General features: G+C 42.0%; 2 protein-coding genes across 2 annotated transcripts; one reads left to right on the top strand and one right to left on the bottom strand.

Moving 5' to 3' along the window:
* Nucleotides 1-1,227: 1,227 nt before the first annotated feature.
* Nucleotides 1,228-10,867, top strand: LOC144382904 (uncharacterized). The gene is made up of 2 exons (XM_078094405.1): nt 1,228-2,109; nt 5,773-10,867. The coding sequence occupies exon 2, from the start codon at nt 5,801-5,803 to the stop codon at nt 8,261-8,263; it is 2,463 nt and encodes an 820-aa protein (XP_077950531.1). The 5' UTR covers nt 1,228-2,109; nt 5,773-5,800; the 3' UTR covers nt 8,264-10,867.
* A 290-nt stretch (nt 10,868-11,157) lies between these two features.
* Nucleotides 11,158-22,336, bottom strand: efhd2 (EF-hand domain family, member D2). The gene is made up of 4 exons (XM_040193088.2): nt 21,016-22,336; nt 19,236-19,383; nt 19,005-19,139; nt 11,158-14,354 (listed from the first exon to the last, which is right to left on the bottom strand). The coding sequence occupies exons 1-4, from the start codon at nt 21,300-21,302 to the stop codon at nt 14,223-14,225; spliced, it is 702 nt and encodes a 233-aa protein (XP_040049022.1). The 5' UTR covers nt 21,303-22,336; the 3' UTR covers nt 11,158-14,222.
* Between the last annotated feature and the right edge of the window lie 1,366 nt (nt 22,337-23,702).

Below are 23,702 nucleotides of genomic sequence, written 5' to 3' on the forward strand. Positions count from 1 at the left end.
ATAGTCGGATAAATTAGTATCAAGAAAATGTTTAATTTTCCATACAAGAGGTCCTTAACCCATGTACATTCGACTTTGTGTGGAATTATTGGAAAGAATGGTTTTATTGCAGCTCAAATATGGAGAAATGATCAAATACAAATACTTCAAATCTTCAAATCTATACATTTGTACAGTAAAAATACTTTATATTCATCATTCTAGAACTGTACTGCTTCGCGCGTGCGTTTGAGTCCACTAACTACACCACGCAAAACTCCTGGATTGACACCCCCTTCTCATCCTGGCTCGGCAAACGTGCAACCGATTAAGCCGTGATGAGCGGATCACACTAAGTCAATATAAAATAGTTTCATATTATTACGTCACATCATTTAGCCAGGGCGGCACGGTGGCGTGGTGGTTAGCACTGTCGCCTCACAGCAAGAAGGTCCTGGGTTTGATTCCGCCCAGTGGCCTTTCTGTGTGGAGTCTGCATGTTCTCCCTGTGTCTGCGTGGGTTCTCTCCGGGTTCTCCGGCTTCCTCCCACAGTCCAAAGACGTGGGGACTTTAAATTGCCCGTAGATGTGTGAATGTGAGTGTGAATGGTTGTATGTCTCTGTGTTAGCCCTGCGATTGGCTGGCGACCAATCCAGGGTGTACCCTGTCTATCGCCCGAAGTTGGCTGGGATGGACTCCAGCCCCCCCGCGACCCTGTGTGCAGGATAAGCGGTTTGACAATGGATGGATGGATGGATGGATCATTTAGCCACTGCACCATTAGACTGAGAAAAAGTCCATTTGGATCAATGTTAAATCTGATGACTATTTTTCAATAAATGCAGACTGAATCATCTTGCAAACCACCCTAGTCCCCCCCCTACGTCTTCGAGATTTTTAGAAGGCCTTCTCCTTTAATACCAACATCTTACAAAAAAGACCCTGTGCTTCCCGTCCCCTCACACACAATAACACATACAGAACCCATATGGAGTGAAATTTAACTGAAATCTTTGTGATTAGGTTTCTGTATACTTTCAGACAGTTAAACTGTCACAATATTTAGCTCATTAAGGACCTTATAGCTTGAAGCTATAGCGCTTCAAGTTTCTCAAATCCTCCTAAACTTCAATTGTCAGTTTTTTTTTTCCCTCACACCTGTGATTATCTGTATCCTATCATGCATTTCAGAATGAAGCTATTTTGTTGAAATACTTATTGCTCTTTCTAATACTACTACAATCAATAATATTATTACTAAAGTTACTGTTGGAGCTATATTTTTATTTTTGTTTATTTTGGGTTTAAGTTAATTTATAGCCTTACTTATTTCTTTTTCTTTTCCTGTTAAAGTTAATTTGGTGTATTTTGTATTTATGCTTTACTCGTATTGTCGTTTATTGGTCACATGGTGTTATGTTCATTTGCATAAGTAGGTCAAGGTGGGAGGTACTTCAGGCACGAGGGCATATGGTTTTTTACCAGCGTGAGAGAGGCAGCCAGCGTGAGAGAGGCAGCCAGCGTGAGAGAGGCAGCAGAAATGTCTGTGAGCTTGCTTATGTGTGTGAATAAACCGCCTCAAACTCAATCTTGTTATGGACATTACTTTGCTTTGGTACCTCTGAACCTGCGTAAAGCCTAACCATGACGTAGCCTCGAGTGGCCATTTGAGAAGTTTGTTATTATTTGTTTTTGTTTAAGTTTATGGACAAATAGCCACTACATTAAGTAAAAAACCCGCCCTGGATATATCGTTGGTTTACGTGGATACTGGACTTGTCGTTTGCTGGATTACCGTTTCGAAAGTGGATTACTCACCTGGATGCGGGAGACAAACAAAGGAAAGGGCCTAGGAGTGACGGAGGTGTGGGCTGGATACAGTGCAAACATCGAATAATACGACCCATCCGACAGTGTAAAGTTTCCCTGGACACCCTACTGGATAACGGTGAAGCTACTGGAGCGCTGGAGCTGCACTACGGAGTGGAGGATATTATTTGCTGCAATTTGAATTCGCAAAGGCCCAAAGCCTTCACAGGTAACGCGCACGGCCGCGCGCAACAACAGCTACTGCGTGCATTCAACTCCGTGTACAAAGGCAACCACCGCAACAAACAAAGTTCCACAAGGTATGTGCTGTATTCAATCTTTGCAAACAACTGTGTGTGTACATGACCGGCATCAACAAAGGGTAAAATGTCTGACGTTGCATCTAAAGCCAAAAGCGACACGGCGCTTCCTACAAGAAGACGCACAAGTTTTACTGCTAAAGGAATGATGTTTTTTATGCAAACGTGTCAGGAAAAGAGATCGATGCAATGCAAACGAGCCAAATCGTACATGAATCAGATGGATAAGTTGATGCATTCTGCAGACAATATTGATGCAGTCAAGTCTCTTTTGGATCAAATAATAATATGTGTTGATGAGGCAAAACAACATCATTTATCATTTGTGTCACTGGACATACCTCAGGATGAGAAGGAGAAACAAGATAAATATTTTGAACAAAAGGAGAAGTGTTTTTCAAGCTTTATTGATGACGTCAAAGGCTGGTTATCAAATACAGGCCATTCATATGAACTTCCAATTAAACCACCTGATAATCAAACTGATATTGGGCCTGAGGACAGTGTATCCAATAAAGGTTCTGCAGCGCGTTCAAAGGCTGGCTCTAAATTGTCAAGGATTTCATCCAGTGCATCTGCAAAAATATTAGCGCAAGCAGAGAGAGCAGCATTACAGGAGCGCATGGCTGCTCTAAAACAAAAGCACACTTTGGAGGCGCAGGAGGAACAAATAAGACTTGAACAAGAGGAATTACGGAAGAAACGGGAACATTTAAGGAGAGAAAAGGAACAACTTGCTCTGGAGGCAGAATTAAAGGTGACAAATGCAAAATTGGAGGTTCTGCAAGTAAGCTCAAAGTGTGGCTCTAAAGTGTCAAGATGTGCATCTCAAACATCAGATGGCATGAATTCTTACTTGAAAAGGTCAGAAATTGAAGGGACATATGAACTAAATCTGAATGCTGAACGCTATGTGCCCACCAATAAAAGCTCTGAACCTACCTCCAGTCGCTTGTTAAATTCTGTCCCTGTTGGTGTTCAACCCAAACATGTTGTAAAACAAATACCCATACCTAATGTCATTTCTGTGTTTCAAAGGCAAGGTACACAATCACTTGCTTCGCAAGATGTTTGTGACGATAATCAACCCACCAATTCTCCGGACATTTTGAATATCATGCAGCGTCAAAATGAAATAACTGCGCTGTTGGTCCAACAAAACACAGCCTCTGCTCTGCCTATGAGAAATATACCTGTATTTGATGGTGATCCCCTGTATTTCAAATCTTTTCTCAGAGCCTTTGAAAATTGCATTGAGGATAAAACTCAAAATTTCAGTGATTGTCTGTACTTCCTAGAACAGTACACTAGGGGGCAACCAAGAGACATTGTAAGAAGTTGTCAGCATATGCCCTCTGAACCAGGTTATCAAAGAGCAAAAGCGCTTTTGATTGAACATTTTGGCAGTGAACATAAAATCTCTTCTGCTTACATGGACAAAATCAACAACTGGCCCTCAATAAAACCTGAGGATGTTAACGCTCTGCAGTCATTCGCTTTGTTCCTTCGAGGTTGCTCCAACATAGTACATCATATAAAGTACATGAAGGAGTTGGACATGCCAGCTAACCTCAGGACAATCCTAATGAAACTCCCATACAAGCTGAGGGAAAAGTGGAGAAATGTGGCATGTGACATACTGGAGCAAACTGGAAGCAGAGCAGTGTATGTTGATTTTGTGAATTTCATTGAAAAACAAGTCAAAATTGTTTCAGATCCTCTGTTTGGAAATATTAATGATGTTTCTCCAGCCAGCTATACAAAGCTATCCATGCAAGTTAAGCAGAAAAGGAAAAGTGGTACATTTGCCACCAGCATTAATGCACCAAAGGATGGACATAAAGAAATGGAAAACTTGACAGCTCACAGTAACCAGCTCAAATGTATGTTCTGCTATCTTACCAATCACACTCTGGAAAAATGCTTTCAGTTTAGAAGAAAGACACAACAGGACAAGATTCAGTTTCTAAAGGAGAAGGGCGTTTGTTTTGGGTGCTTGAAACATGGACACACGAGCAAAGACTGTAGGGGTCGGTTGGATTGTGAAGTGTGTCACAGGAAACATCCATCTGTCCTGCATGTGGAGAAGGAGGATACTACAAGGATAACCTCCAAAGAAACTGTGAGCACTGTATCCGGGAAGCAGCAGACGTGTGGTCATATTGGGGCTGGTGAAGAGGATATTGCAGTTTTTTCCATTGTGGCTGTGCAGGTGAAAAGTCGGAAAAGTTATAAAGTTGTGCATACTTATGCTTTCCTGGATCCTGGGAGCTCTGGGACTTTCTGTACTACAAGTATGGCTGAAAGGCTGGGAGTATCAGGAAAAAACTGTAATGTAGTGTTGAGGACAATGGGGCAGACTAAAACCATTAGCACTACTATAGTAACTGGTCTGGAGGTGTCTGGATTTGACACCGATGACTTTATTGAGCTACCATCTGTTCTGACACAAACAAAAATGCCTGTATCTAAAATCAATGTGCCATGTCAGGATGATGTTGCCAAATGGGCGTATTTGAGCAGCATTGGGCTACATGAAGTAGATGCAGATGTAGACTTGCTCATTGGAACCGACTCGCCTAAAGTTTTGGAGCCATGGGAACTGATAAATAGTCAATGTGGTGGACCGTATGCAGTGAGGACCAGAGTTGGCTGGGTCATAAACGGGCCTCTTCGTGCTGGAAACTCTGAAGGTACTGGTGTCAAATCAGGATGCATAGTTGTAACTGCTAATCACATATCTGTGGAACACTTGGAAAGTATGTTGATGCAACAGTATAATCATGACTTTACTGAAAGAACAAGTGATGAACAACTTGAGATGTCAAGAGAAGACATTAAATTCATGAAAATTGTGGAGAGTACGACAGTGCTTAACAATGAACATTATTACATTGACTTACCTTTCAGAATTGACGATCCTGTTTTGCCAAATAATCGCTGCATTGCACTACAAAGACTCCAAAGCCTGAAGAGGAGATTTAATAGAAATAGTTCATTCAAGGCTCAATACGTTGATTTCCTTAACAACATGTTAGAGCAAGGATATGCAGAAAAGGTTCCCACAAATGAGCCCACTCTGGAACAAGGAAAGGTGTGGTACATTCCCCACCATGGTGTACATCATCCAACCAAAGGAAAGTTGCGTGTTGTGTTTGATTGCGGCTGTACCTACAAAGGTACATCATTGAACAGTCAGCTCTTGCAGGGCCCAGACTTCACTAACACGCTAATTGGTGTCCTTCTTCGGTTTAGAGAAGAGCCCATCGCTGTTATGGCTGATATCAACGCCATGTTCCATCAGGTCCGGGTGCCATATAAGCACGTTAACTTCTTGCGCTTTCTATGGTGGCCCAATGGAGACGCTACAGCGGAGCCAGAGGAATACAGGATGTGCGTGCATTTGTTTGGAGCTGTATCCTCTCCAAGCTGCTCAAACTATGCACTGAGGAGAACTGCTGAGGATAATGCACTGCAATATTCACCCGATGTCCTTCGTACAGTCAAGACAAATTTCTACGTGGACGACTGTCTTAAGTCCACTGTGACAGAGGAAGATGCAGTGAAGCTCATACATGGATTAACATCTCTCTGTAAAAAAGGTGGCTTCCATCTCCAAAAGTGGGTCACAAATAACTCAAATGTGTTTGCACTTATTCCTAGCAACATCAGAGCAGTGGGTTTGGAGAACATGGATTTGGACAGGGACCAACTCCCTGTGGAAAGAGCTCTGGGGATGCAATGGTGTGTTCAAGGAGATACGTTCAGCTTCAGGACTGCAGTGCAGGAACGTCCACACACTAGGAGGGGCATCCTTTCTGTGGTGAGCTCTCTTTACGACCCGCTGGGTTTTTTGTCTCCTTTCATAATCCCTGCCAAGTTACTGTTACAGGAGCTGTGCAGAATGAACTTCAAATGGGATGAGCCAGTTCCCTGTGATGTCTCTGAACATTGGTCTGAGTGGCTCTCTGAACTTCAACATATGAGTGGATTTAAAGTGGAACGGTGCATTAAACCCAAAAACTTTGGAACACAATTGAAAGCAGAACTGCATCATTTTTCAGATGCTAGTCAAATAGGATATGGCACTGTTTCATACTTGAGATTGGAGAGCACTGACAATGTGCATGTTTCATTTATCACAGGCAAAGCTCGTGTCGCTCCTCTAAAGCAACTAACCATTCCACGCCTTGAGCTTGCTGCAGCTGTGCTTGCTGTTCGAGTGAACACAATGCTGTTGAAAGAGCTACAGTTGCCATTGCAAAGGTCATTCTTTTGGACCGATAGCACTACTGTTCTCAAGTACATCTTTAATGAAACAAAGCGCTTTCACACATATGTTGCCAATCGTGTCAGCACCATAAGAGAATCCACAGACAAAGATCAGTGGAGGTATGTAAACACCAAAGACAATCCTGCAGATGAAGCTTCTCGAGGACTAAGAGCTCAGGAGTTTGGAAAAGGAAAATGGCTAAAAGGACCGGACTTTTTGCACTTGCCCCCCACCAGATGGCCGAAACTCGACTTGGACGCCTCTTCCATTCCATCGGATGATGCAGAGGTGAAAAGGGAACTTAAGGTGAATGCTGTTACAATACACAGTGACAATCCCCTCAGTCAGCTCATTCACTATTTTTCATCCTGGAGAAAGCTTAAAACATCAGTGGCCTGGCTGTTGGAGCTGAAAGAAAGACTTTTACTTTTGAGCCGAAAGAGAAAGGAATATGTGGTCAACCAGAATGAGAATGTGGAAAAGGAGATAAAAAAATTCAAAGCCGCACTTGGAAAATCCAACTTGACACCAGAGCGGTTGGAGGAAGCCGAAAAGGCAATAATTCAGTTTGCGCAAAACCAAAGATTCAGTACTGAAATTTCCTCACTAAAACATGACCCAAAGACTGTTTTTAAAGACAGTCCTCTGTATCGCCTCGACCCCTTCATCGAAGATGGCATCCTCAGAGTTGGTGGACGTCTGTTTAAGTCTGTTCTGCCGTGGGAGGTAAAGCATCCTGTGATTCTGTCAAAGGATTTGCATGTTTCCCAGCTCATATTGCGTTACATCCATTGCCAACTTGGACATGCTGGACGCAATTACATGCTGCACAGATTGAGACAGAAGTATTGGATCATAAATGCCAACTCTGCGGCCAGGAAGATTCTCTCACAATGTACAGTGTGCAGAAGGTACAGAGGAAAGCTTGGAGAACAGAAGATGTCCGACTTACCGGAGGAACGAGTTGTGCCTGATAACGCACCCTTTACAAATGCGGGAGTGGACTATTTTGGACCATTGGAGGTGAGGAGAGGGAGAACTGTGCTGAAGCGATATGGAGTGATATTTACCTGTATGAGTAGCCGCGCAGTACACCTTGAGGTGGCACACTCCCTCGACACAGACTCCTGCATTAATGCTGTGCGAAGATTTATCTGCAGAAGGGGACCTGTGACAAGTATAAGGTCAGATAATGGCACAAATTTTGTTGGTGCGAAGAAGGAACTGAGGCAGGCATTGGCCGCTTTAAATCACTCTAAAATTGAAAGGACTTTTGTGCAGGAAGGAATGACGTGGAGTTTTAACACCCCAGCTGCATCTCACCAAGGTGGCGTTTGGGAGCGTCTGATTCGCTCTGTGCGCAGTGTACTTACCTCTGTTATTGGACATCAACTGCTGGACGAGGAAGGCCTGCAAACGCTGTTTTGCGAGGTGGAGGCGATACTCAATGACCGGCCAATAACTAAGGCTTCAGAAGATCCCAATGATTTAGAAGCGCTTACTCCAAATCACATTCTCCTGTTAAAAGGCAAGCCCATTCTGCCATTAGGTCTGTTTGAGAAATCTGATCTGTACATTAAGAGGAGATGGAGGCAAGTGCAGTACGTTGCGGAGCTTTTCTGGAAAAGATGGACAGCGGAGTATTTGCTTGTAATGCAAGAAAGGCAAAAATGGACGAAGCAAAAGAGAAACTTTATTCCAGGAGATATTGTCGTAATCGCTGATGCCACAGCTCCAAGAGGCTCATGGATGATGGGCAGAGTGCTAAGCGCCATAGCTGACTCCCGAGGACTGGTTCGCTCTGTGAAGGTCCAAACGAAGATCAGCGTCCTGGACAGACCAATAACCAAGCTCTGTCTTCTCTTGGAGGCTAATAATTGACTATACAACTCATTCTTTCTCCTATCTCTGTCTTCCATCTGTTTGTTTCTTTCAGATATGGAGAATCCGAAGATGTGAAGATTCCAGTTTAATGCTTAAGCTACAATTAGAAAATAGCTTCTTTGTGTTAAAGCTAAGGTTAATTGTGGGTAAAGTACCGTTACAATTAGGGGCTGGGTTGTTGGAGCTATATTTTTATTTTTGTTTATTTTGGGTTTAAGTTAATTTATAGCCTTACTTATTTCTTTTTCTTTTCCTGTTAAAGTTAATTTGGTGTATTTTGTATTTATGCTTTACTCGTATTGTCGTTTATTGGTCACATGGTGTTATGTTCATTTGCATAAGTAGGTCAAGGTGGGAGGTACTTCAGGCACGAGGGCATATGGTTTTTTACCAGCGTGAGAGAGGCAGCCAGCGTGAGAGAGGCAGCCAGCGTGAGAGAGGCAGCCAGCGTGAGAGAGGCAGCCAGCGTGAGAGAGGCAGCCAGCGTGAGGGAGGCAGCAGAAATGTCTGTGAGCTTGCTTATGTGTGTGAATAAACCGCCTCAAACTCAATCTTGTTATGGACATTACTTTGCTTTGGTACCTCTGAACCTGCGTAAAGCCTAACCATGACGTAGCCTCGAGTGGCCATTTGAGAAGTTTGTTATTATATGTTTTTGTTTAAGTTTATGGACAAATAGCCACTACAGTTACTACTACCAGTAAATGTACTACAACTGATACTATTACTTCTACTAACACTACTACTAGAAAAAAAAATCAGCGAAAAAGACTAACAAACTGTAGTATTTGTAATGGCTCTTATCTATAGCAAGTTGTAAATCTTATTTAATGAAATTTCACTTTCTTGTTTCTTGTTATTTTGACTTTCTATCCTAATATGTAATACACTAATCATAACATATCTTAAATCATCACATTTCATAACATCTTAATCATTATGTTTAACTTACTTTATATGACTCAAAATCAAATGGTTGATCTTATCTGTACACCTACGACATCCTTTGCTCTAAACCAGCGATTCCCAAAGTGTGGGCCGCGAAGGTAATGCAGGTGGGCCGCGAGAGGTCATTTACAATAAATAAATAAAAAGTTTTTAATTTTCAATTTTGAAAAGTTTGAAATGAATATAAAATATGTATGATGCGGCACATTAGTTATGTGAAACATTAATTGATGAAGCACAGACAACTTAAACGAACAGATTCGTTAATCGGTTGATCCATGCTGGTTGTACACGGCGCTCAAGGCGCTCTGCCAAACATGCCAAAGCTCGGTCTACGACGGCGGGATGCTGAGCGGGCGCTCAAGCACGTGAGATATGGAGCTTGTCTCAGGGCGCGTCGGAGAAACACAGCTGTCGTTCTTGCAGAGCACATCATGAGATTAAAGAGCGAGAGATGGTGCCCTTTTCTTTACAGTAGCTGAACCATCTTAACGGGGAAAATAAGTTATTCTAAAAGGAGCCCTTGGCAGGCGGCGTGGCTGGAGAGCAGCCGAAGATTTAAGTCGTGGATGGCAAGGGGGGCGGCGGGAGCGGACGCACCTCGCAGCATCGATTGGACCCTGAAAGCACCGAGCCCGTCTTTCTACGTGTTCGCTGTTGTTCTTTTTGGCAGTAAGGGGGCGAAGCCAGTCACCATGGTCTCTACACCTGATTGGTTACAAACCCCGTCTTTGGATTGGCTGGAGCGATGCATTCACACAACTATAGAAGCCCATTTTCGCACTGAAGAAAGGGGATAGAAAGTCGAAATTATGAGATAAAACGTTGTCTAAACACAAACTACACCTTTATGTAACCGTAGTGGACCGTAGATGACAACCAGCTACAACCATCATTTACCATCATTACCGGCACATTAAGAGCAATGCGTCCAAAAGTAAGCACTATTGATATTTTCCTTTAAAACCATTCTCTATGGACATTTTTCTCAAATCCTCCTAAACTTCAAATTCTTCCAGCTACAGCCACTATTTACATGTCATAAATGTTGACAAACCGTTTAGATGTATGAAATCTGCGCTCTTCTACAAAACGGTGGTGGCTGCCTTTGAATAGTGCTTTTTGCTAAGTTTGGGTGGCCACCATGATAAGAGCTGTTTGCATTCTCTAAATGCAGAGTAAAGGATCTTCAATGTTTCCTTACTTAGCTCCTCTAGCATAGGAACCATTTGACCATCCTTTACGAATGGAAAGGATATCATTCGGCTCATTACGAAAACGAACAATCATTACCGAGAAACGCAGAGCATGTAAGTAAAATGCATTCGTATTTCTGGGCCATGGTTGGAGCAAAACCGCTGCATCCTCATGAGAAAGCATTCGTCGACCGAATATGTCACTTCAGCTGCCCCATTCCGTCGGATCCTCCAAATCCGGTTGACAAACGCAGCCCTCCAGTCGGCAATTTGGGGGACACATCCAATCCATGCTTTGTGGCTCCCATCATGCATTGTGGGCCAATTCTATTTTATTCAGGATGGCAACAGTGTGGTGCCAGCGGGAGTTCACATTTAAAAAGTAATAGAATTCTGTCGAATGTCTACCGCTATATCGTATAGTAAAATATTTAACATCACATCTTTATTTATAAAATGGTTTAAGTGAGATTGGTAACCAATGTCTTGGTTTGAAATATACATAAGACGTTAGAACAAACGGCTCTTATGGTAGATTCACACCAAAAGCAAAGGGAATTTTCGCAACAATTTGCGTCATTCGTGTACCCTTCATTTGCTAGATTTTGCACACTTATCTTCAAAAATAGTTATGTTTCGCTATCCACCAGGGAAATAACAAACATTAAAGCCGCAAACGCCGTTGTGTTTGGGTTGACATCATCCATCTCTTTGACTACAAAAATGGTAATGACACACACAAGACAATTTATTATCATTTCTTTTATTACCATTTTTTTCAAGTTATATGAAATCATAAAGATGTATTAGACTTTTCTCATTTCTGAGGCAATGTACAATTACAGTCCAGTTGTACATGCCAACAAAAAAAAGAAATACTACATATAAATTATTGAAAAATTTTCTCGTATTATCAAAAATATCTGATCATAATTATCAAAATACCGTCACGGTTCAATCTAAAGGTTTTCATATACCACATGATTAATAAAGAGCACATTTCAAGTTGGGGTACTTAGACCAACCAGAAAAAAACTTCTTAATGGCCAAGAAGGAGAAACAGCAAAATAATGATGGACTTCTACAGTGTTAATAAAGTTGTTAAATGGAATGCTGTGCCAAATATAAAATTAAAAACACCAACAGTCGCTGCCAGCTATCTAAATATCAGTGTCAATATCATTTCCATTCACATTACAACAGCAGTTTAAACATCTAGGCCAATTTTTTGTCACAATAAAGACGTTCAGAAATGAAGTGGGAGAATTCAGTTGAGACATAACCCGTTTTACACTCAGCGGCCACTTTATTATGTACCACTTGCAATTATTGTTGGACCCCCTTTTTCCTTTGGAACGGGCTTAATTCTTCGTGACATACTTTCAACAAGGTGTTTGAAATGTTCCTCAGAGATGTTGGTTCATATTGACATGATGGCATCGCGCAGTTGCTGCAGATTTGTAGGCTGCACGTCTATGATGCAAATTTCCCGTTCCACCAGATCCCAAAGGTGCTCTATTGGATTGAGATGTGGTGACTGAAGGCCATTGGCGTACAGTGAACTCATTGACATCTTCAAGACACCAGTATGAGATGATATGAGCTTTGTAACATGGTACATAATCCTACAGGAAGTAGCCATCAGAAGATGGTACAATGTGGTCACAAAAGGGATGGACATGGTCAGCAAAAACTCAGGTAGGTTGCAGCATTTAAACCATACTTAATAAGTGTGCTAAGAAAGTATCCCACACACCATTACACCACCAGACTGAAGCGTTGATAAAACCCATGTTCATGTTAAACCAAATTCTAACCCTACTATCAGAATGTTGCAGCTGAAATCCAGACTCATCAGACCAGGAAACGTTTTTCCAATCTTCTATTCGATTTTGGTGAGCCTGTGTGAATTGTAGTTTCAGTTTGTGGTTCTTGGCTAACAGGAGTGGCACCCGGCGTGGTCTCTGTGGTCTGTAGCTCGTCAAGGTTCCACGTGTTGTGAGTTTAGAGATGGTATTCTGCATTACTTGGTTGCAACCATTGGTTATTTGAGTTACTGTTGCCTTTCTATCATCTCTAACAAGTCTGCCCATTCTCCTGACCTCCAGCAAGAAATGCGAGACAATTATAGGGAAATCCATGAGTTAAGCTTCATACATGACACGTAACTAACTAGTAGCATTCTTACATCACATGTGTTACATTTATAGAACCATAATAACAAAGTCGTATTTTTTTTTCATATATTGTGTTGACATCAAAAAGGGGCCCCTTTAATTTAAAACCATAATATAAGCTATAACATTTAAGGATGAAAATTATCTGGGTTAGGACAAAAACATTAAAGAAAAAATCCTTAAAGTTATTTAAATTGTGTCATTTGGCCCACTGCTGGTCCACTATTTGACAGAAAACATGTATGCATTTGGCTAAGCAACAAACTGAGGCAACAAGTCAATATTTGGGTAGTTAAACCTTTTGCAAAACAATGTGTGCAAAGGTGGGCTGAAATAAAAATAAAAATAATTTGTATAAATTAAATTAAGGGCTTTAAAGTTATGCATAATTAAGGAAATGGCTGCTTTGAGGGACATGGATTCAGTCACATCTACGAGGTGTAACCTCAGCTAATAACAGTTACAAAATTTAACCTTGTGCCATTGCTTGTGGAGTTGATGCCTTTTGGGATTTTTAAATGGAAATACGGGGAAAAAAAACTGCTTGCCGTGCGTTTCATTCCGCACTAGGCATCCTGCTGGTCAACATTCCGTTGCTGGATGACCACTGTGTTTGCAGCAGGTTTCAACAGGATATCAAAGAGTAATGTTCTTGGAACTTGGCTGCATCCTGGACAAATCGGAGCAGCTGGAGGGATTGCAGTTTTTTGGTGACTGGAGTTTTGTTAGTAAAATTCTATGATTTGTTTACAACAGGACAAGCTGACAACAGGAGGTACAAGAACACAGTGTTAACTACAGATGTTAGCACAAAGTAGCTGCTTTGTGTTGTCCTGGCTAAAGTATAAGCTCTTAGCCAAGACAGGGTTTAAGTCTTCGGATTAAGTTGAAGCTCTTTTTCACTTTATTATTTTTATTAATTTGTAGGTGAAATACTTTTGTAATGTCTACCGTACTTAGGGATGCTACAATTTATCCATGAGCTAATCCAAAAAACAATCTTTAGGATTAAAAATGTATGTTTCAAAGACGGAGCCTAATATATATTTTTTAATTTAATGTTCAGAGGGCCAATAAAAATGGTGCTTAAGAATGACCAGCTACATAGCAAATACCAAAACAGATCAATACCAACCCAAAACTATCTTATACAATTCCAAAGATGACCGTAAAAATGTAGCACATTAACTTATTTTTTTGAAAGATGGCTTTGCATGTCTGCGAAGTTTCATTGTGGTTTTACCGAGTTCTGGATTGAGTTAAGTCAAATAAAGCTCTAACAAATTGGCATACACGGTAGCCAAGGCAGTGGCACTTTACATTAAAAAAATTACACATTTCAGCGACAGTTAACAGATTAACGTCCACATCAAGTGGCTGTTTTGGTGTGTGCATATCTAGGATTTACTAATCTTGTGTCGTTACTGTTTAAAAATGTTACTGCGTTAGAGCTAAATGAAAGGACAATCCTAGGCAGATTAATTTTTCATATTGTACATAGTCTAGTGACCAGCATACTCTGAACCTCTGTTTGACTAGCCCTGTCTGCCATACATTGAATTTTCAAACACGTATTTAAAAAGTGACAGCATTGGTTGCAGCACAGAGTGACAGGTCTTGGGAGGAGAGAGGAGCTCACTTGAAGGCTGAGCGCAGTTCTTTGAAGGCAGTACGTCTCTGTTTCTGCTCTTCAACATGCTTCTTCTTGTCCTCCTGCTCTTGGCGGATCTCTGCTTCGAACCGGTTGGACTCATTGATGGCCTGGACCTGTCCAACAGTAAGATGCATAGCTTTCAGGAAATGGAATTAGAGTAAAACAGTTCATTGCAGTAAACATAATAGAATTATCATAATTAGATTTCAACCTCATTCATGAATGAACATTTTAAGAGGTGATTCCATCTGCTTTAAATTCAGTAATTGTGTCTCAAGAAATCAGTGGAATCAAGTAGGATAGAAGGGATTTGGGGGGCAGAGGGGGTTTGTTGAGGGAGAGAGGGAGGGTGGGGACTTCTTTGGGGGGTGGGGGGGGGGGGGGGGGCGCAGAGTGTGTAGGAGATGGCTGGGGGGGTGCAGAGTGGAGTGACTTCTGTGACGGGAGGTGTAGAAGATGGGTGAGAAGCATGGTTAGAAGGGGGCCTGGGAGATTGGGAGGGGGTATTTAAGGGGGGGATAAGATGGCTGAGGGGGTGAATAGAAGGGAATTATTTTTTTGGGAGGTGTGGGGGGAAAGGAATTGAGGGAGGGTAGGACACCTGTCAGTGGGGGAACAAGGCAGCTTTGTTAGAAAGTGGGTTAAACGGAGGGGGCTCATGTAAGGGAGGGGGTGCAAAGGAGGTTCTGAAATATCCTCTGTAAGACCTGAATACCTTTTTATTTTTGATTTAACGAGACCCAAGACTGACGAACCCGTTCAGTTTATGAACATGTCTCATAAATACGGCATAATGGCAGTTGACAAAACGTGTACCTTCTGTTTTTTTTATGTCAGCAGATTTGTATTTGAGCCTATGGAGCTTGAGGCAGACGTTGACTCACTTTCAGGCCTCTCAGGCCAAAAGTAAATGTCTGTGGGATTCCATCGCCACATGACTACAACCAGCACAAGCATCATTTTGAAATATTCTGGCAATGAGGGCAGAAGAGCAATATTTTTTTAACCAGATCCTGATGCTGCTGTACACTATGTTCTTTAGCACTCTAAGAAACACAATACACGCTAATGTAAAACTCATGAAATGAATTAAAATGGGTATCAAGCCGGTTTTTTTTTTAGATTCCATCACTCACAGTTGAAGAGTACCTATGATCAAAATTACAGACTTCCACATGCTTTGCAAGTGTGAAAACCTGCAAAATTGCCAGTGTATCAAATACAGTATGTACAGTGGGGAGAGTATGTCCAAAAATCGCCATACTTGTAGGTCAAACGGCGCACGGGCTGCTTTGTTGAAAACTGCCAGGGCTATGGAGGCCATTTACCAGTTTTGAACCACAACTCCACATCAGCTCTGTGATGTCATTACCTAGGACACTGACAAAACTTTAAGAGTTTTGAGTTTGCCAAGGCCCCAAAATATCTGCTTGAACTTTCATGCGAAGACAGTGTTCTCACGGCGGGAGAGTTTTTTCAAAAATATTCACGGTAAAGTCAAAGTAATCAGTTCACAGATTTGAGGTTGCTCAGATTAAATAGAAGTAGCACATCAAAGTGTACAACTGTAGCGTTTCCCTATGCCAATAGATGGCGCTATCATTTTTGGAAAATCACTGCATGGGAATACTTTAAGGCCTACACTAGCATCATGAATAACATTTTGGCAAGAATGTAAGTAACAATGTAAGACCAAAATGGGTGCCAGTCCACGTCCAGGTAGTTTCACGATATCTGTGTGGTCAAAAATTGTCAGGATCATTCTTCCCGGATTGGGAATTGATCGGATTTAAACTCTGAGGAGTTTGTTTGTCCAAAATACAATGGAAATTAGAAAAACAAGTAAATATTCAGCGATTGAGTGCAGCGTCCCCTAATGTCCAAATATTCTGAATTACTTTTGAAGTTGTAGGTCTAACTTTTAGGCCACACCCCTTACAACTTCATTAGTCCACAAACCAAATGACATACGTTTTTACTAACTTTAGATGCCGTTGAGCCAATAGTGATTTTCTGAAAATGTCCTGAGAATGGAACCTAGTGTCCTAGACGAGTTTGCAAAAACAAAATTCAAAATCGCGGAAGATCTAGTTATTTGCATACCATTAGGGATGCACCGATCCACATTTTTTCACTTCCGATCCAATCCCGATACCTAAATTTGGATATCGGCCGATACAGATAATATTCCGATACCAGAGCTGGCGTTTATGAATCAGGCAATCTTTTCTGACATTGGTCATCCCAGGTTTGTAAGAAAACATTTCAGAAAATGCTTTAGAAAACGTGCAAGAATGTGTTCCAGAATTTATTATTTCATTTTGGCGAGCGACAGGGAAATTCTCTGTGATTGACAGGTTGCCAACCACTGCTTTAAACACAGTAATCCATGTGACATTTCATTATACTTTTTCTGTTTCAGTTTTATGCAATCATTCAATTAGTTTGTTTGAACATGCTTTTACTTTTAAATTAGTAGTTATACTATCAACAAAATCAAAAAAAAAAAGCAATAATTTTTCACCTTAGTCAATATTAGTTTGACGACAAAGTCTGTGCTCTCTCACACAGAGGCACATTGTGTTATGGATCATCTGACAATCAAAATGTTTGTGAGTCAATGTTTATTATATTGTTGTGCCAAAGATGATCCTCTATGTTCATGTTCCAACTATATATTTTCCGCTCCAAAGACCTTTGAGTGGCCCTGATGCATGGCTCGTATGTGTGTTAATTATTTCTCCTGCTTGCAAGAAAGACAGGCATGAAAACGGGTCAAGGGTGAAAAAGGTGAGAAGGATATTACCCTTCTAGGGCAGGGGTTTAACTGGTTTTATCCCAGGGACCACCATTCTGAATAGAAAGTAATTTGCGGCCCACTGACGTGCCTGCATGCGCGTTTGTAACCACCACGCCCACCCCACAGATATTCTGCCTATAACACATAATATGTGCAGTTATCAGGGTAGATCACTAACCGACATCGCCACGCCCCCTAACCCCCGCGCACAAATTCCGCCTATAGCACTAGTCAGTGTAATTTCTTTGATATTTTTCACGATATTCAAGAGTAGTCACTGAAGAGATTCAGTGACTGGATCTCGCGCTCCCTTCCCTTATGGTTGTAGCTGGTTGTCATCTACGGTCCACTACCATTACAGAGAGGTGCCGTTTGTGTTTTGGCAACGTTTTCTCTGATAATTTTGACTTTCTATCCCCTTTCTTCAGTGCGGAAATGGGCTTCTATAGTTGTGTGAATGCATCACTCGGGCCAATCCAAAGACGGGGTTTGTAACCAATCAGGTGTAGAGACCATGGTGACTGGCTCCGTCCCCTTACTGTCAAAAAGACAACGAGCGAGTAGAAAACTCCTTCGAGCGCGAGCAGAGATTCTCCTCGCGAGCAACGAAATTCACGCTCCGCGAGCGAGCAAATAACCCGCGCGAGAAAGTTTTGCTCGCGCGAGACCGGACTTTTGATTGCGGATGTTTGATTTATGCGCGTGCATCAACCTGAGTTGACAGTGATTTGCCGCCATAACCCCCCCCCCCCCCCAAAAAAAAACTCACCGAATCTACACGATTCACGTAGGTCACCTATTTTGGTTTCAAAACGGCGAACTTCGCCGAAAGGTGAGGGATTTTCATGCCTGGAAAGAACTGGCTGAAGACAACTGTCAAAAGTCGAGGTCTCTCGAACTCTGTGTATTCCTCAAATGGCTTCCCTTTTTTATTTATATCCGGTACGGAGACAATGCATGTTCCACTATTTGTTCTTTGCTGTGTTTAAGTAATTTCAAGTTCCTCTTTCTCAGATGATCAGGTCATTACTTGGTATGGTTAATTGTAAATGAAATGTGATTTGTCCGGTTTGTGTTCACAGCAGCGGACTACATATTGTAAACAAACACCAGGTGTGAGCAAACTGTTCTGCGATTGGTCCAATTTTTTTGCAGCTATAAATAGACTAAGTGTAAGGGATTGGGGGTGTATGAACCCATTCAGGATGTAGAAAGGGGTGCGTAGCCTAAAAAGTTTGGGAAGTAAATCCCAGCCGACATCTGGTGAGGGACTGGGGACACCCAGGACTGGTCGCCAGTCCATCGCAGGGCTGACATGGAGACATTCACACACTCACAGCCATTTTTGGAGTCACCAATTAACCTACATGTCTTTGGACTGTGGGAAGAAGCCGGAGAGAACACGCAGAGAGCCCACGCATCATGGCAACTTTACCAAGAAAAGTGCTGAGCGAGTTTGAACATAGAACCTTCTTGCTGGAAGGCGACCTGTGCCACTGTGGGAATATCAATTATGAGACTCCATTAATAGTTTGGTCATAAGTTGTTGCTAGCTCAGGGTGATGCCGGTTATTTATTTATTTTGTGAATTATTTCGAGTGTTGGAACAAAAGCTAGCTTCCTTTTTCACATCCACAATTGTCCACTCCTCACTGTACACGGCAGTTCTGCCCCGACATGTGCGCGCATAGTCATGTGCACGCATACACAGACATGTGCAAACGCTCGCACCAGTGGACAGAGAGCGCAACTACTACCACTGTTGGTGTTGGCCAATCGGTTCGCACGACTACCACCGAAAAAGGCTTTTAAGTGCGCTTATAGTGCGGAAAATACGGTAGTTAGTTTCCACCATTTCATCTCTTCTTCTAAAACCCACTTTGTACACTGTTAGTGTGTATGTTGTTATTGTTTAAGTCAAAGGACTTAAACAATAACAACATACACACTAGTAAGGACTAACCTTGGCTTCAAAGAAAGTCTTTGCTCCTTTGACCCCCTCCGTAGAGACATCAATTTCAGAGAGGCGAGCAAGGACACCAAGGCCACTGTCCTCTGCTAGTTCTCCTGCTGCTGCCTTCCTAAAGATGAGTAGGAACTGTGAAGCAGAGTAAGAACAAACATGCATGGATGTAGACACAGGGAAAAGCACAACCTCTAAAGTCTAGATTCTAATCCAGTTTTCTGGTTTCACCTCTCTGAAGCTCAATTTGTTGTCCAGGTCCTCATCCACCTCCTTGATCATGTTCTTTAAACCGATGTGTGTCTGTGGAGCTCCGAGCTTCTCCATCATCAACTTCAGTTCCATCAGGTCAATGTAGTTGTCTTTCCCAGCATCATACCTTGACAGAGTTGATCGAAAACTAGTTTGTTATACGTCGCCTACCGAAACGGAAGAATACACACCTTCCATCACGTGCATGCTTTGCCAATATAGAACCACTCTCAAGCGTATGACAGAAATTATTATTATTAGGGGGTAGAGCGACCTGTCAATAGCCTGCCATTGGAGAAAAATCACGCCGGGTCACCTCTCACAGAGAGGAAGAGGAAGCAACAAACACTCAACATTCTGACTGTGATCCTGGCTCCTAAATGGTGGCATGAGCTCCGGACTGCAGAAAGCTTGGAAAGCTTCCGAAGCAAACTGAAAGCACACCTCTACCAACTATACCTGGATTAGGTAGCACTTTATTAGCACTTACAATGGCAGCTACCTATAGCACTTTGTAGTTTCTTGAAGAAATTGTACTTCCTTGCTTCTTGTTGTTCTGGCTGTTGATTGAATGCACTTACTGCAAGTTACTTTGGATAAATCAGCTAAATGAAAAATGTAAATATATTTAGGATGTGTTCATCATACTGCTTTAAGACTCGAGAAAGAGGGTTACTGATCGATCATCTGTCAGGTTCAACAGGGTCGACGGTGGCGCATGGGTAGAGAGGGTGCGCCGGAAACCGCAAGGTTGGCAGTTTGAGCCCCGGCTGCTCCATGTCCCATGTCGAAGTGTCCCTGAGCAAGACACCTAACCCCTAACTGCTCCCCGGGAAAAAATGTGGTAAAAATGCAATGAAAGTCACTTTGCATAAAAGCGTCAGCTAAATGACCTGTAATGTATGTAATGTCAATTTACAGTGTATTTACATTACAGGTCATTTAGCTGACGCGTTTATCCAAAGCAACTTACATTACATTTTATTTCTAACCCATGGCTTTTTATTACATTTTGGCCCGGGGAGCAATTAGGGTTTAGGCATCTTGCTCAGGGAAACTTTGACATGGGACAAGGGGCAGCCAGGACTCGAACCACCAACCTTGTGGTTCCCAGCGCACCCTCTCTACCCCTGCACCACAACGACCCTATTTCATCCATCAACCTATATTAAAACACAAATAAGAACAATGACCGAGCACACTATGAAATATTGTATATTCAATGAGTTACTTATTACTGACTTGCATAATGTCCCCGCCCAGCAATTACTAACGCTACAAAAAAAAAAAAAAAGGAGAATTGCCCTTTGGGCCTTCTAACACAAACTTCCTCAACCTAGAAAGTAAAAATGCTAAGAAATAATTTTACCTTTTCTTAGTGAGGACATGAAAGGGCTACATTATAAACTTACTCAGGCTTAGAAAATAAATCAATGTCTTCTGGAAGAAGGTTCACTTGTCCCGTGTGACTAAGTCAGGCCAGGTTTATTCAGTTATTCATAGTTTATCCTAAAAGCCTACATTTTGTTTTGAACAATAACATACAACTCTCCTCAAGTAAACCTCGCATATAACGTTCAAGTATGGAGACATAGTGAAACCATTGTGGGATCTGCCAACTCACTTCCTTCTATGAAGTTACTTCCCTGTGACATGAAATGAAAAAAACAAGTCAACCAGTGGCCTGAATGTTTAACATTTAGCCTCCAACCTGTCGGGATAATGTCACCAGTGTTCACGGAGATCGTCAAAAACTCACGTTTTGAACAACCTTTCCATATCCTTTATCTGGTTGCGGGAGAACTCTTTGAACTCGGTGTACGGGTTGAACACCTTCAGGCTGCGCTGGCACTGCTCACCCACCCCTTCGTTCAGCTCTCCTCGCCTCACCAGTTTAGCACCCAGCTCCGAGTCTGCGCTCACAGTACTTGGTTTTTCCTCCGACATATTTTGCTGGCCCAGGACGTCCACAGCAACAGGATCTTCGGCTCCTTCTTCGATCAGGAGCCGACGGCTAAGTTTTGAGGACAGCTCGTCTGTTGCCATTTTCCAAATGGGTTTCTACTATTCAAGCGATGAAGCAACCTAGCCAACCGCGGGAGTGGGCGGAGGCTTCTTCTTCTTCTTCTTCTTCTTCTTCTTACGGTTTTGATTGGCGGTTGGCAACCAACTTTTGGAGCATTACCGCCAACATCTGGACTGGAGTGTGGTTCAGGAGGTCATCCTACACTTTCCTAAATCCTTACAAATAACCCAGTTATCTTCAAAAAATTAAACCAAATTTCACCAGATTCTTTTTTCAGTAACTCATATAAATTTAATGTCATCTGTTTTTCACCAAGTTGTGAAATCAGTCTTTGTCTGACTTGATGATATTTGGGGCAATACATTATTACATGCTCTATGGTCTCTTGACTTTTGCAATTTTCACACATTCCATCAACGTGCTTTTTCATTATAAATAATGTACCATTTACTTTTGTATGTCCTAGTCTCATTCTGGACACCATGTATTCTTCTTGCTTACTTCTGTATTCTATACAGGTGCCTCCCAGCTTGTTCATTATCCCACATAAACTGCCATTTTGCATTTGTTTTAGCTTTAATTATACTTTTGACTTCAGCTTTACTATATTTAATATTCTCCTCTATATCAGGCTGCTTTCTTCGCACACTTATCTGCCAGTTCATTACCTCCTACACCTATATGGGCTGGTACCCATATAAATGTAGTACTAATCCCGGAGTTAACCAGATTGTTAACCAGCTGCAGCATGTCATATACTATATCCTGTCTAGACTCAGAATGCAGAAGTTTAAGGCTTGTCAAAGCTGAGCTGGAGTAAGCCTATGTCTACTGGGACCTCTGCCAAAAGCCAAGGAGGAACCGCTGGACAGACCACTGAAGGGCTTATTTCCAGTGCACCAATTCCCATCATGATTACCTTCTGCCTTATTGTCCATCCAAAACTTTTAATTAGGCCATTTCCTCTCTCTTGACATTGCCATAATACTGACTGACTCAAAAGTGTGTCTCCATGACCACTCAAATTCACCCAGTACACCAGAGCTAGCTGATCTCTTCTAAGATGGAGAGGCATCTCCCCCATTTCAACCCTGAACTGCTGCCACTGGAGTGCTCTTAATTGCCCCACAGCATAGCCTCAGACCTTGATTTTGGATTACATCTAGCTTCTTTAATTATGTTTTAGCAGCAGACCCATACACTATACACCCATAATCAAAAAACGATCTCATCAGTCCTGTATAAATGGATTTCAGCACAGGCCGACTTGCCCCCCAGTTTACTCCACACAAGCATCTCATCACATTCAACACTTTCTTACATTTATCTATAATTGTTTTTGTGGGCGGAGGCTTCTAGACAGCCTCCTTTATGAAGAGGCAGACAGGACAGTAGCTGGGGCCGCTTCTTACTTCTGACGAGAAGTCAATCGATTGCATCACCTAAGCTGCGACAAGGTTATCCCACACACTTTGTTGGCTCCTTCCTATGCGGTCGAGGAATGCATCCCTCGGCCCTTTCTCAATACGGCAAGAACGGACTTGCGTTCTCGGGAAAAGGACTCGCGAGTCCTGACTTCCGGGTACGAGAGCGCGGAGAATGGTCGTTTCCGCAATTGACGTGATGACATCACGCATAAATAATATGTATCACGTTACAAAACTCAAAAACGTAATGTCCAACAGTAGAGGAATGCTCTCATGAATAACTGCCAGCACATGGCAAACGCCAACAGCTACACACAGGTCCATGCCTTCAAATTTCAGGTGTCAGTTCCAAGAAGCGGGTTTAGTGATAATTCAGAGTTTGTTAACCCTGATATGAGGGAAACTCTGGGTTGTCTGTTTCAGAAAGGGAGGTAACTAAAGCTCAGGGTCAGTCACTATGGTAATTGACCCTGTGAACCTAACCTGGGGGGTATTCCAGAAAGGAGGTTCAACAAACTCTGTGTCTATCCCTGAACTCCGAGTTGACTTACTCTGAGATGGGATGATCTGCGTTAGTTCAATCAGCTCTGAGTATGTTCTATGTGTGACAACACCATGACAACAGTAAATAAAAGAGCAAGCTATTTCACTGCGATGGAGTTGGAGGTCCTTCTGTATACGTGCATTTAAACCATCAATTTTGTTAATTATCTTGGTTATTAGAGATGCATTTCATGCTGTTTATTTTATATGACGTTCAGGGTTATTTTGCAACCATAGTTGTAGACATCATGTAATTACTTTTTCTATTGTTAACGTTTAAGAACCAAACATACCTCCGAGGAAGAAAATCTAAACATGGGGAAATGTTGTGATACAAAGAAAATGACTTTAGTTTTGTCGCTGGGCTAGTAAAGTTAATATTATTTAATAGTCAAATAACACTTGCATTACACAAAAGAGAATATGCATTTCAAACGTATATTTGGATAA

This window comes from Gasterosteus aculeatus, chromosome 2 (genome assembly GCF_964276395.1).
Source record: "Gasterosteus aculeatus chromosome 2, fGasAcu3.hap1.1, whole genome shotgun sequence".
In the NCBI taxonomy this organism is placed as follows: Eukaryota; Metazoa; Chordata; class Actinopteri; order Perciformes; family Gasterosteidae; genus Gasterosteus; species Gasterosteus aculeatus.